The sequence below is a fragment of the Anolis sagrei genome, chromosome 1 (assembly GCF_037176765.1).
Source record: "Anolis sagrei isolate rAnoSag1 chromosome 1, rAnoSag1.mat, whole genome shotgun sequence".
Taxonomy (NCBI): Eukaryota; Metazoa; Chordata; class Lepidosauria; order Squamata; family Dactyloidae; genus Anolis; species Anolis sagrei.
The window spans coordinates 199,360,323-199,373,474 of record NC_090021.1 but is presented as its reverse complement, the minus strand read 5'-3'; the positions used below and the strand labels follow the sequence as shown (position 1 = coordinate 199,373,474).

Sequence of the window (13,152 nt, the reverse complement as noted above, 5' to 3'; positions counted from 1 at the left end):
GCAGCCTCCATGTTGGGAAAGACTGGTATTTGCTGGGATTAGCTATTTATTTATTTTAATTATTTACCCTATTTATACCCCTCCTTTCTCAACCCTTAAGGTGACTCAAGGAGGCTTTATATATAGGCAACTATTCCTGCAGGGCAAGTGGTTCATATAATTGTAAGCAAAAGGAGTAGCCCTGTGTTATTCCTTCTATTACTTCAGCACTATTCCGCAACTTAATTCTTCAGCCAGAACAATGTTTCAAAGATCTGTTTGGTAGATTCCTGATAGTTTCCTTGTTCAGTAACCATTTGGTTCCTTAACTTTTAAAAACAAATGGCTTCAGTTGTGATCCTGATACACAGAGTAATCACTGGTGGTGACACTTCAGACAGTGCAACAAGGTTTAAATGGCCATAGATGCCATTTTAAACACCATAAAGTCTCTTTGTTGAGCAATTAAGCTGCCCTACTGACTCCTGGTGGCTTGGAAGCTTTCTGGGCAGTTTTCTCTGATGCTAAAGCTAACTCCTGTTCAGTTCTCCTATTGCTTCTTCACATAGCTCAAAAAAGTTCCTTACAATGGACCAGCTAAGCAGCACAGTGGAGTAAATCTTGTGGAAGATCTCAGCCTTTGTGTTTAACATTTTGGAGGAGCACAGCATGGGCTTAGTAACATCAACAATAAAGAGGGCTTCCTAGGTTGGGATATGCAGCTGAACTTGAACCAAATACGTTGAGCAGAGGAGGAAGAATCACTGCTGAGAGCGCCATCTTCCCCTTTCAGATTGAGGAAAGGAGATGCTCTATAAGAACCTTGAAAATATAACAGCAAATGTGCTGTCTATTCATGTTATGTAAGCCTGTGCATTAAGAGTGCAGCAACAGTTGTTGTAACCTTAACTATCTGAAAGTACCTGCAGGCTAGTGACAGATAAAAGCAAGGATGGTGGCTGGGCAACATCATCCATTAGATGATGGCCTCACGGTTAGATGGTGCATTAGAATGAAGGGAGAGAAAGGCCAATTTTTGTTTCCATATTCCTTTGCTGCCTCTGGCAGAAAATTAAACAGAAGCTCATTCCTGATGGTTGTTGCGGTTGCAAAATGATGGCAGTTCCATGTGCTCTTAACAGAAGACTGTGAGAATTTTACAACATCACTGCACATTGGTGGATTCTAGATGGAATAACATAATGGACTGGATTCCAGCTTAGCCATCCTCTCAGTAGACCCACTAAAATGAATCGGACTTCAATTAATTGTAATCATTTCTTGGATTTATTCCCATCTTTCTATCAAAAATAGGTCTCAAGACAGCCCACAATCAAACTGAATGTGTACTGTAATTGAAACATAACATGGAGCTCAGATAGTTAGATGAAAACAAAAATAAAAGCATACATATAACAAAAAGAAAACATAGTGATTCAAATAAAATTAACCTCTTAGCCATCAATATGTTGCCAAATACTGCCTACTGGTAGAACAACCACACGGGAGGAGCCACAGTGGTCTCCCTTGAATGGGGAACTTCAAAACATTTAGGTGGGCCTACTCTTAAGTATAATTGAATCCAACAAATTTCATACACATTCAAGACTAGATATTCTTTCTGGAGAAAATCAAACCAAAGAATAACAGCAAAACCTGAACTTGTCGAAAAGCATTAAAATATTTATTACCCACTTTTTGCAGCCAGCCATGAAATAAACAAGAGCAAGACCATACACAAGAGATTGGGTTCAAAGGGCCATTATATATATATATATATATATATATATATATATATATATATATATAAAATTTAAACCCTGAGAGATGTAAAGATGTGGGATCAACCTAGTATGGGAGCAATTGAGTCCAGTGGTGTCACCGAGACTTCATCCTCAGTTTCTAATAGACCTGAGCTTGAGAAGAAATCTAAAGCTGGGCTGCTCCCCACCTTGTGCACAAATGAAAGTTCAACCAGGAATCTCCCCACCTCTGAAATCACATTACTTAAACTGAGAACTCATCCCTCAGGTCAACCCCAAGGGGAGCTTCCTTTTCTACTTCCTCGCCTCCAAATTACATCTCATAAAGAAGCAATTCCAGAACCTGCCCTTCAGCAAATGGGTGCCATAGCTACTTATTGAATTCCACCTTATTTACTTCCATTATTTGCCACAGATAAGCAGCTAGTATCAGCTTAGCCCCTATCAGGCTGGCTCAAAGGGTACTATCCCTTATAAATCTCACGAATATTAGCTTCTGATAAATTAACTCCTTGTTTGCCCTTCTCTGGGCTCAGTCAATAAACTCAGGGTGTCTTTCCCTGATGGGGTAAAATAGCAGGTCACATGGTGTGAATCCTGGCTCAGTTGTCTTGTATAATCTCTAGAGCAGTGGTTCTCAACCTGGGGTCCCCAGATGTTTTAGGCCTTTAATTCCCAGAAATCCTAACAGCTGGTAAACTGGCTGGGATTTCTGGGAAATGTAGGCCAAAAACATCTGGGGACCCCAGGTTGAGAACTACTGCTCTAGAGCATGAGTGGCCTGAATATTGAAACATTTGCCTTTTACCAACCCTAGGTCTTATCCGCAAGTGAATGACCAGGAGATATGTGGCAGACACCCATGGTGTTGTCCAAGCAACAGTGGCAACAGGCCATGCCAATGAAGCCCCTTCTTCCCAAGCCATTCAACAACAGCCAGATCATTCATTCCCATATGGGATACGAAATGGCAAGTGCAGGGCTGGCAAGCCAGCAAATAGAGTTATTATTTATTAGGAGCATTTCTATCCGTCCTTCTCCACCTCCGAAGAGGGATTCAGGACGACTACCAACAGGCACTATTCAGTGCTGCACAATAAATAACATAGCAAAAATACCCATAGCATACATTAAAAATGTTATAAATATACATTAAAAACAGTTCGCCATTTCAAGTCATCATCCAATCACTCTGTTGCCGTCTGCTAAAAATGTAATCTTACCAATAAAATAGACTATTCTGCAAACACTTGATCCCACAACCAGATTTGAGCTTCTTCTGGAATGTCATGAGGGAGGGGACAGATCTGATCTCATGAGGAAGGGACTTCCACAGCTGAGGGGCTACCACTGAGAAAGCCCTGTCTCTCATTCCCACCAACCACAACTGCGACGGCAGTGGGACCGAGAGCAGGGCCTCTCCAGATGATCTTAAGGTCCTTAGAAGTTCGCAGAGGGAGATACGTTCGGCCAGGTAAACTGGGCCAGAATCGTTTAGGGTTTTATAGGTCAATCCAAATTAAATGTATTATATGTAATCCAGATTAAAAGACAAATAAGGAGGAGAGCTCAGGGGGGATAAGAGCCTTGGTGTCCATCATTAACCACTGCTTGATTTTCATCAGGAGGGAAACCAGGTTTCTCTTGCACACAAACATATGTAAAAGGGAGGAGAAAGGAGCTCCCTCACCCACAATGTTTTACCATGAACTTGTGTGACAAAGGCAGGAATTGACTAAGCCTGTGAGTTGACTAATGCTTTGGATAGCTAGGGGAGAAGGTACATAACCACTTGACTGTTCAGCTTCTTGTTTGTGCAACTGAAAATGCCAGCATTAAACTATGTGACCAGTTGTTGTTTGTAAAGCAAATGGTTACCATTTAAACCTTTGCAGTGATATTATTTTAATTTTTTTGCTTGCATGCTTGCGGATTTATATCAATTAATTTCTCATTTCATTGTAATTCAAAAATGATGTTCTTTGCCTTCCTCTTTACTGTTGAGTCGACTGATGTTTTTCATAACTGTGCATTACATTCATGCGTACTATCCAACAGTGGCATTTCTGCTCTGAAGCATGAAAAGCTGAGGCAAATGATGTTGTGTGTCAAATGGCTCCCCCTCCTTGAAAACAAAAACAAAACTGTATGGGTTTGGCTTGGCAGTTTTAAGACTTCTTTCTTCTTTTTCTTTTTTTTCTCTCTCATAGCACTGAAGGCCGAAAAGAGAAGAAAGGTGACTCAGGGAAAGGTGTGGACCGCGAGACTTGTCTATGACAGGCTCTTCAGTTTGTTTTGTTTTTTATATAAGCGAATGTGAGGAGCGCCACAAACGTAACTGTACCCAGTATGATCAATTCATTGTGCGTACAACCTGTCCTTCCTCCCACAGTAGCACTGGTAATGTAAGTAGTGCAATATGTGTCTCGGTTCACTGTCTTGTTTATCCACTGGCCATACTCCATGCCAGAATTGACCATCGCCAGTGAAGGGATCCTGCGCTTTTCTTGCTGGAGTGCAAGACCCTTTGAACCTGTGTCCGTTCAAGAAATGAGCAATGTGTCTGTTCAAACTTCTCTTGCAGTAGGTTTGGACTGTACTTTTCCTACTTTGCCTGTGCAACGTATGGTCCTAGCTTTCTCCATCTCCGAAAGCAAACTTGAAATAGCACCCCATTCTTTTTTCTAGCGTAGCTTTCAGCCAGCTATTTCAAGAGACCCAAAGTAACAATGAACTGCTAGTTTTAGAGCTATTTTTGAAACAAGGAGCATCTCAATCCTGCAAAGCATAAGAGTAACTCCCACCCCTCATCATTAAAATCATGGCTTTTATGTATGTACGTATGTATGGAAGGATGTGTGTATGGAAGTATGTGTGTGAGACTAATTGGATCAGACCCTATATTTGTGCAATTTTCCTTGATTTAATACTGGATATTTAATATTTAAATTTATATGTAACTGGAAAAAATAAAGTAATATAATATATAAAGATATGTAGGCTATAGTAAAACATTCTCTCATCTTGTTTGGAAGAAAAGCCACATCCGCCGATGTGCAATATTCATACAATATTTGTTGTGAAAGCAAGCTGTTATTGCAATATCTTGTACTGTACTTAATGTTGCAGTGGTGAGTTTTAACAGCTGCATTGTGGTGGTAAAACAATCCACATTTTTCTAGCTTTCCAGCTTCAAGTCCTTTACAGGCAAGTGCAGTAAGGCTACTTTCCTTCCTCCCAGGGCTGATCCGTGAGCCCACAGATGCTTCAAACCTTTGAATACTCTCCTTACATTCCTTTATGATGTTCTGCACTTATATGGTTATGGATAGGTACTGATTTGATCCAGGTATAAATTCTATGTCTATTTTTGCTAGAGTGCTTATTTCATTATTTTATCAGATGTTTGCTATTTTTTTACAAAATGCATTGTATGCATTTGCAATTGGTCAATAAACTCTGGATACCATCTGGCCAAAGTTAAGCAGTTTGAGACACAATGGATTTTGGAGGAAGTCATTTGGGCATGTGCTTATCTCCGATATCCGTGGGACCAAAATAGGTTTTAGATCATGCCTTGATTGTATTCCCCAATGGAGCTTGAAATCATAATTTCACCAAAATGAATGGGAAATGTGAAACAAATTTCAGTAGGCCAAGTTATTACCATAATGCTCCAGTTTTGCAGACCTTTTTGGCAGTTGAATTGGAATTTTAGTGTGAAAGGCAAGCATTTCCACAGAGGTTTGAATTCAGACTTTTTTGTATATGCCATATAGACTGTGTTGTCTTGCTAAGAGTTTAACAGTAGCTAAACTATGGTTTTGAATATCAGAACATTGTGAACTCTGCTCCAGAGAGGACTTTCCCTCTATTTGTTTTCCTACAGGCAACAGAGAAAGTTTTTGAGGAAATTTATTAGAACTCTTTTTCTCTCCTTCCATTATCCAAGTTTGACAGAAATTAGGCAGAAAGCACCAACCACCACCTATCGTGAAAGGGTTGTACACCAACCACCACCTATAGTGAAAGGGTTGTATACCAGCCACCACCTATAGTGAAAGGGTTGTACTTTGCTGGGTAGATCTAGCCATAGTGTTTCTCCCCGTGACCCTCTTATACATTTGCTTGGAACATGTTCAAGTAACGAAGATGTGCAGAATATGACGGAATTTGTATGGAAGGGAACAAAATAGCTGGATCTTCACAAAAATTGACAATTGGTCATCCCTTGGAAGGTAGAAGTCTAGTGCTTTGTTGTGCACACTTTTGGGGAGGAGGGGTTGTATTTAAAATAAGAGACAGTACTGAATATTTTAAAAATTGCTTTATGTTTTTTAATTGTTTTGGGGGAAAACGTTTATTAGTTTTTGTTTTGTCGTTTTTCTTTTTAAATCAGATTTTGGAACAGCATTTAGAATAGCAAGGAACTGATATTGTTTCAGTGTCCAAGGCTTTGACCCCAGCTTGTGATTTTCAGATTTCCTCAGCTTAGTGGAATAACCCTTAGCCAATTTCACAGCACTCATAGCAAATAGGGTAACTTTATTGGCCAAGATGGCTGGGGCTTCTGAGAACTGAAGTCCAAGACATTTGGAGAGCCAAAGTTTAGGGGCTTCTGTGCGAGATCAGTGGGGTATGGTCACCTCCCTATTCATAATAAAGGCAGTAGAGGTTCTGGCAGTTCTCCATTGAAATCAGTGGTGCACATCAGATTTGAAGCAGAGCTGTTCTATCCTTTATAACGTTGGCACATCCAAGCATTTGGTATGTGTAGACATGCAGAGATTTTGCGGGGGGGGGAGGCCATTCATGCCCTACAGACCTTGCACATAATCCTCCTTTAACAATGATTTCCAACCTTTGGTCCTCTAGCTGTTTCTTTTAACTTGGAAACTCTTTAAGCACATCTGATCCAAGGTGGACCCATGAGATGCTTCAGTTACTTTTGGTCTCTTACTTGCTCATCTTCAGACTGTCGATACCTGGACCTCCTGATAGTTGGCAAGCAAGAGACCAAAGTACCCAATGATTACAGCCAACGTGGACATAGTCACAAAAAAAAATCCCAGGTGCCATCAGCCAGGAGTCAATGCCATGTTGCAGCTCTAACAGGTCCAGATTAGCTCCGTATTCTATATGCCTTCTTACTCTAAACATAACATCCCACCAAGTGTTCTTGTGCCAAAAAGTAGACTAAAACAAGTGGTGGTGATGAAAAGCAAGTGCTTCTAGGGTTCCTTTTTGATCCACAGAAGTTTCTCTTAGAACATTCTTGGTATCGTCCATATTTTTCAAATATGATTCAACTAATGTATTTATTAAAAGAAATAAAAATGCAGAATATAAATGTATGTATAAATTTAGATTAAAATGCCACTCATTTAACACTGAAATTTTTGTTACTGTGTACTTGAAGATCTATTGTAACATTCCAGTTGTTTGAAGGCGGCCATAGCGTAACAATGCAGGGCATATTTGGGCCTGGAAAGAGATTGCTGTTGTATGAAATATGTTGCTGATGTTCTATATCAAAACAAACAAAAAATTTAAAAATCTTGCTTATCTAGCTTTCTGGATCTTATGAAATCAATGTATTGAATGGCACCCTGCATTATTTCTTTTCAATATTTTTGAGTTGTTTTAAATGCTGTTTTCTCTTTGAATTCCAATGCTACTCCAGTGTTAATCTCAAGATTTTGAAATCACCAAAAAGAGAGCTTAAACTGCAAATAACTAGCATTATATTTACTTTTAATTTCATATTTCTTTGTCACAAATTGCTGAATTTCTTGGATGTAATTTATTACAAAGGTTTAAATAAAGTGTACATGTGAATAGAATTCTGTGTTTTTCACATCTTTAAGAGATGTTAAGTGGAAATAAAATATTTATCCTAACTGTTCTTCATGTTTATATCTACAGCACCTCTGGCCTGGTTTGTCTATTCTGCAAGTAGAGTTTAGTTTATCTGATATTGTGTCATCAGGCCATGAGTGTGTTAGTCCTGTTATTAAGCTCAGTTCAGCAGCCAACTCAAGCAGGTGAATACAGATGTCATGATAGGGCAGGTATACTGATGAGTATTTAATTTGTTTTTGACTGAAACCATGTTGGTTAGTCCCAGTTAGAGTAGACTAACTGAAACAATTGTTGAGTAATAAATCAACATCTAAGTTAAAACAGCCTACTTTAAGATACCGTATATACTTGAGTATAAGCCAACCTGAATATAAGCTGAGGCATCTAATTTTACCACAAAAAACTGGGAAAACGTAGTGACTCGAGTATAAGCCAAGGGTGGGAAATGCGGCAGCTACTGGTAAATTTCAAAATAAAAATAGATACCAATAAAATTATGTTAATTGAAGCATCAGTAGGTTAAATGTTTTTGAATATTTACATAAAACTGCAATTTAAGATAAGGCATCCTACTCTGATTAAATCATTATTCTAATCTTCTTCAATGTAAATGTGCTTACATATCCTTCCAATAATAATAGAGTAAAATAATAAATGTAATCAAAATAATAGAGTAAAATAATAGAAATGTAATAATAGAATAAAATAGCACATGTAATAATAATAGAGAAAAATAACAAATGCATTAATAATAGAGAAAAATGATACATGTAATAATAATAGAGTAAAATAATAAATGTAATAGTAGTAATAAATAGAGTAAAATAATAAATGTAATAACAATACATAGAGAAAAATAATAAATTTAATAATAGGGCAAAACAATAAATATAATAAAATAATAATAACAGAGTAAAACAATAAATAACCTTAACTCGAGTAGAAGCTGACTCAAGGGGGACTTTTTCAGTCAAAAACTGGGGGGGGGGGGGTTTGCTGAAAAACTCAGTTTATACTCAAGTATACACGGTAAGTAGATTTTTAGAAAACAAACCACATAAGACACAAATTCTGGTATCACAAATACAGCTTTATTACAATTTGTTTTAAACAGTGACATTTTCAGGACATCATAATTTGCGAATCACATAGGCATTGCCCTTTGAATACAATGGAATTTAGATTCAAAGCCTGTGGTGGCAAAGTGCTGGGAATGTACAAAGCTAAGCAAAGGGAAAGGGGGCCCAAATCTCAAGATTTCGATTAGTGTATTATAAGGCACATTGGTAACGAAGTAGTATAACATTTCATAATTGGGTACTTCAATACACATTTTAACTGCATAAATAGAAAAGCGAGACACCATAAACTCCTGAGCTATATCAATATAACAAGAGTCGCAGGTGTCACATTCTTTGATTGCTTTCTCTTTGTGATGCACCAGCAGAATGCATATGTTGTACAAAAAAGAGAAAAACAGGGTGTTTATTTAAAGCAAAAGATGAGCTTTGATGCATACCCAAGTTAATCCATATTCCAGGTTTGTTTTGCTGCTTAGAAAAGAGAGCAATCTGCAAAGAGTGGCCAAAATCCTGTTTGCACGAGTGCAAGTTCTTTTATGGCAAAGGTGGAAGGAAGCATCCACAAGGCCAGCCAAAGGCTCCCAGGGCCAGCCCTATCCACTCCCTGCTTACCACAAGAACCATCCAGTAGTCCTTGCACATGTGGAACTGAAAAAAGGAATTTTTTACTTTTGTCTAATGGGATGCATGTGATAAGTGCTACTTTTCCTCCCCCAAATTTGCTGGAGGGCTCTTGGACACACAACCCATCAATGGCTGGTGGGCCTCCCCTAACTATAGGGAAATGCTAGTTCCAAATAATTCAATTTTAAGAAAAGACTAAACGATTTTATTTAGCATAAGGTTTCTGGAATTGCAGCCCTCTTCAAGTTTCAGATTCACAAGAGGCCTAAGATACACAAAGTATTCATGGTTCCATTTTAGTGGTTTGTTCCTTTGTAAAAACAATGGTCAGAGCCCAAGTGCAAGGTTCACATTAAATATCTGTTCTCAGTCCTCAAAGTGTTCTGCCATCACCAAGCTCTGGATCTGGCTTCATTCACTAGTGAAGACATGGGCAAAAACACATAAATTGTTCCACTGATCTGACTGCAGGATACCAAGTACGTAATTTCAACCTGGATATATAGCATTATTTTCTTTCTATAATGAATGGTAGTTCATACACAGAAACCATCATATGCTAGTAAAGGTAAAGATTTCCCCTTGACATTAAGTCTAGATGTGCCTGATTCTAGGGGGTGGCGCTCATCTCCATTTCTAAGTTGAAGAGCCGGTGTTGTCTGTAGACATGTGGCCAGCATGACTGCATAGAGTGGCATTATCTTCCCATAGAAGCGGTGCCTATTAATCTCACATTTACGTGTTTTCGAACTGCTAGGTTTGCAGAAGCCAAGCCTAACAGTGGGAGCTAACCCCACTCCCCAGATTCGAAATGCCGACCTTTCAGTCAGCAAGTTAAGCAGCTCAACGGTTTAACCTGCTACATCACCAAGGGGCCTCTATCAGATGCTACTCATTCTAAAATATATTTTATACCTTTTCTACAATTGTTTTTTACAAGTGTTGCCAACTTTTATAAAGAAGTATAGACTAGTCTACTGGGTTTTTTTTTTAAATTATGGGTCCCAACCAAAAATGGGATCTTCTTCCCTCAATGTGGCGGGTCACAGAAATTTAGCAACAGAAAAGGTTGTCTGAATGCCACCCATTTACACAAATCTGTTAGCAACAATGTGAAGCATTGACGGTTGACTTTGCAGAAAATGTTTAGCTGTAATCCCCAAAATGAAAAATCAACCTGTTTAACAAGTCTTGCAAATACTAATTTATTATGCACAAATGTTTATTTTTTATTCATATTTTATATACTTGTATATCTGAGGTCATGTCAAAAATTCTCGGGTGAAAGGGGTTGTGAGTGGGAAAAGTGTAAGAAGCACTGCCCTAGAAATTGATGTTGCTGCTAGATTTTTAGGAAATTTTACAGCATATAATTTTAGAATTCCCATCTTTAAATTTTAAAACATGAAGAGTAACTTACTGGGAGGAGTGAGAAAAAGGAAAAGGCCAAACAGCAGTGCTCCCATCATCCAACTTCCCTTTGTCCCAGTGGTTTATTAATTTATTTGTTTTTAATTGTGATTTTAATTATATACTTTCCCTTTTCCCAGTGATTTTTCATTTTTTAATTACAAGTAACATTAATTACAGGTCTCGCAGATCACATCTTGCTCTGTCCTTACATGAGAGCGGATGACATTTGCCAATTTTGATTGTCATGCACAAGCCTCTCTTGGAGGGCTACAGCAGAAGGTATTTTAAGCAGGTATTTTCACTCTCAACCTCTCCCATGTAAAAGCTGAATCCTATCTGCTTAAATTATCACATTTATGCTAAAATTTTACTCTGCATGTAAATGAAGCTGCACTTCGAGTACTTCCCCCTAACTTGTAACAAAGAACATGTAAGCTCAAGTCACATTTTGTTTCAGAACAGCAACATTTACATATTGGCAAAATAAAATGGAATAAATAGGAATGCTGCAATCCTATAGTTCACACACACATGACTGCTTTATTGTCTTGTCCAGAAGGAAAATTACTGGTCAACGCCGTCTATAACAAAGGTGCAAATTACTTTTCCATAGAGAAGACAATGGAGTCGGTCTTCCATGCATGAGAAAGTACTGCAGATCTTTGGTTTTGTGTTCCCTGGATACAAGGGTTGCAAAAAGAACAAAAATACGAATTTTCTTCATTCAAGTATTTTTAGCAATCAATGATACTGTCTCAGCTGAATGAAGCATGAGACCATTAACTAGGATAGCGTTCATAATTTGCTTGAGATGCAAAAGGTGTTATGATAATGCAAAACACTGCTTGATAAAATGGCTCATATGGGTGTAGATATGATTGTGAGCATGGCCTCCAATCCCATGATCTTTGTCCGTATACCACTGGAGAAGAAGAAGAAGAAAAAGAAATTAAGGCATCAGAAGCAGCGTATGTAATGGCAGTTAAAAAAGAATAACACTGTAAGTACAATCAGGGATTTAAAATATTTTTTCAAGCCATTGAAATATATTATTGTTATATTTTAATAATGTATTATATAATAATAATAATAATAATAATAGTAATAATTGTGTTAAAAAACAAAGTATGGATTGTCAATGTTGCAATTCCAGGTGACAACAGGATTGAAGAGAAACAACTGGAAAAGCTGACACGATATGAGGATTTAAAGATCGAACTGCAAAGGCTCTGGCACAAGCCAGTCAAGGTGGTCCCAGTGGTGATCGGCACACTGGGTGCAGTGCCTAAAGACCTTGGCCTGCACTTAAACACAATTGGCGCTGACAAAATTACCATTTGCCAGCTGCAGGTCACCTTACTGGTATCTGCACGCATTATTCACCGATACGTCACACAGTCCTAGACACTTGGGAAGTGTCCAACGTGTGATCCAATACAACGGCCAGCAGAGTGATCTTGTTTGCTGTGGACTCATCTTGTTGTGTTTCAAATAATAATAATAATAACTACTACTAATACTATTACTTTATTTTTGTACCCCGTATTCATCTCCCCGAAGGGGCTTGGGGCAGCTTTCATATGACACAAGGTGCCAAAAAAACAACTCATAAAATAAACACACAGTACAATGCAAAAAAGTAAAACCAACAGCACATAAAGCAACAATTTAAAACTCAGAACAGTGCCCAATAACCTATGGTGACAACTGCCGTAAGACATGGCTGAACTCTAAACAAGACAAGGGAATGGGATAGTGCAAATTGTAGGTAAGGAACAAGGGCATGGGATGAAAGTGTGGGGAAGGGGTCATTAATTATGGACTGTTTTGATCCCTTCCTTAACTGCCATGTAAACGAAGCTGCACTTTCTATGCACGATGCTATGGGGAAAGTTTCCTGTCTAGCTAACAGGATTATAATAAGGATAGAGGGTGGGGTGAGATGTATGTGCAACAGCATTTTCAGTTCACAGGAGAATATACAGTACATCAATGTGACTACTAAATAAATAGTTCTCCGGCATCCTTTTTTCCTGGGCTAGATTGTATATCATAAACGTAAGACTAACTATTTTCATCCACTTTTGACTTTGATGTTTAGATTAGGGGAAAGGTCATAGTTCAGCAGCAGAGCCACCTGCTTTACATGGCCAAAGGCTCATTTTTTCTCTGCCAAGGGCTAAAGTACAGGTTTCCTGCACATAAACAACTGCAGGTACTGAGACTGAATATAATTCCTTAGTTCCTTGATCAAACTTTCTTGTTGGGAGAAATCATATGCAGAAACATCTGCTGTTCCCATATTTTTCATCTTCTCCTGGCTGAGGAAGGTGATTTATTACATAGATGTTTCTTAGAGACAGTTTTATTCTCTCATGTCTATTTCTTCATTCAGAATGAAAATGGCATCACAAGCAAATTGCATATGG

At 38.3% G+C, this 13,152-nt stretch overlaps 2 protein-coding genes across 7 annotated transcripts in view; one reads left to right on the top strand and one right to left on the bottom strand.

The window, feature by feature from the left end:
- Positions 1-7,585, top strand: part of SLC4A10 (solute carrier family 4 member 10) — a 199,634-nt gene extending 192,049 nt beyond the window's left edge. For all 6 annotated transcript variants that reach the window (XM_060777877.2, XM_060777869.2, XM_060777832.2 and 3 more), the window contains one exon: positions 3,953-7,585. In XM_060777877.2, coding sequence (XP_060633860.2) covers positions 3,953-4,019 — 67 coding nt within the window. In that variant the 3' untranslated portion in view covers positions 4,020-7,585. The remainder of the gene's footprint in view (positions 1-3,952) is intronic.
- A 1,088-nt stretch (positions 7,586-8,673) lies between these two features.
- DPP4 (dipeptidyl peptidase 4) overlaps positions 8,674-13,152 on the bottom strand; it is a 71,728-nt gene continuing 67,249 nt past the window's right edge. Inside the window, exon 26 of the mRNA XM_067472079.1 lies at positions 8,674-11,645. Within this exon, the coding sequence (XP_067328180.1) occupies positions 11,547-11,645 (99 nt within the window). The 3' untranslated portion in view covers positions 8,674-11,546. The remainder of the gene's footprint in view (positions 11,646-13,152) is intronic.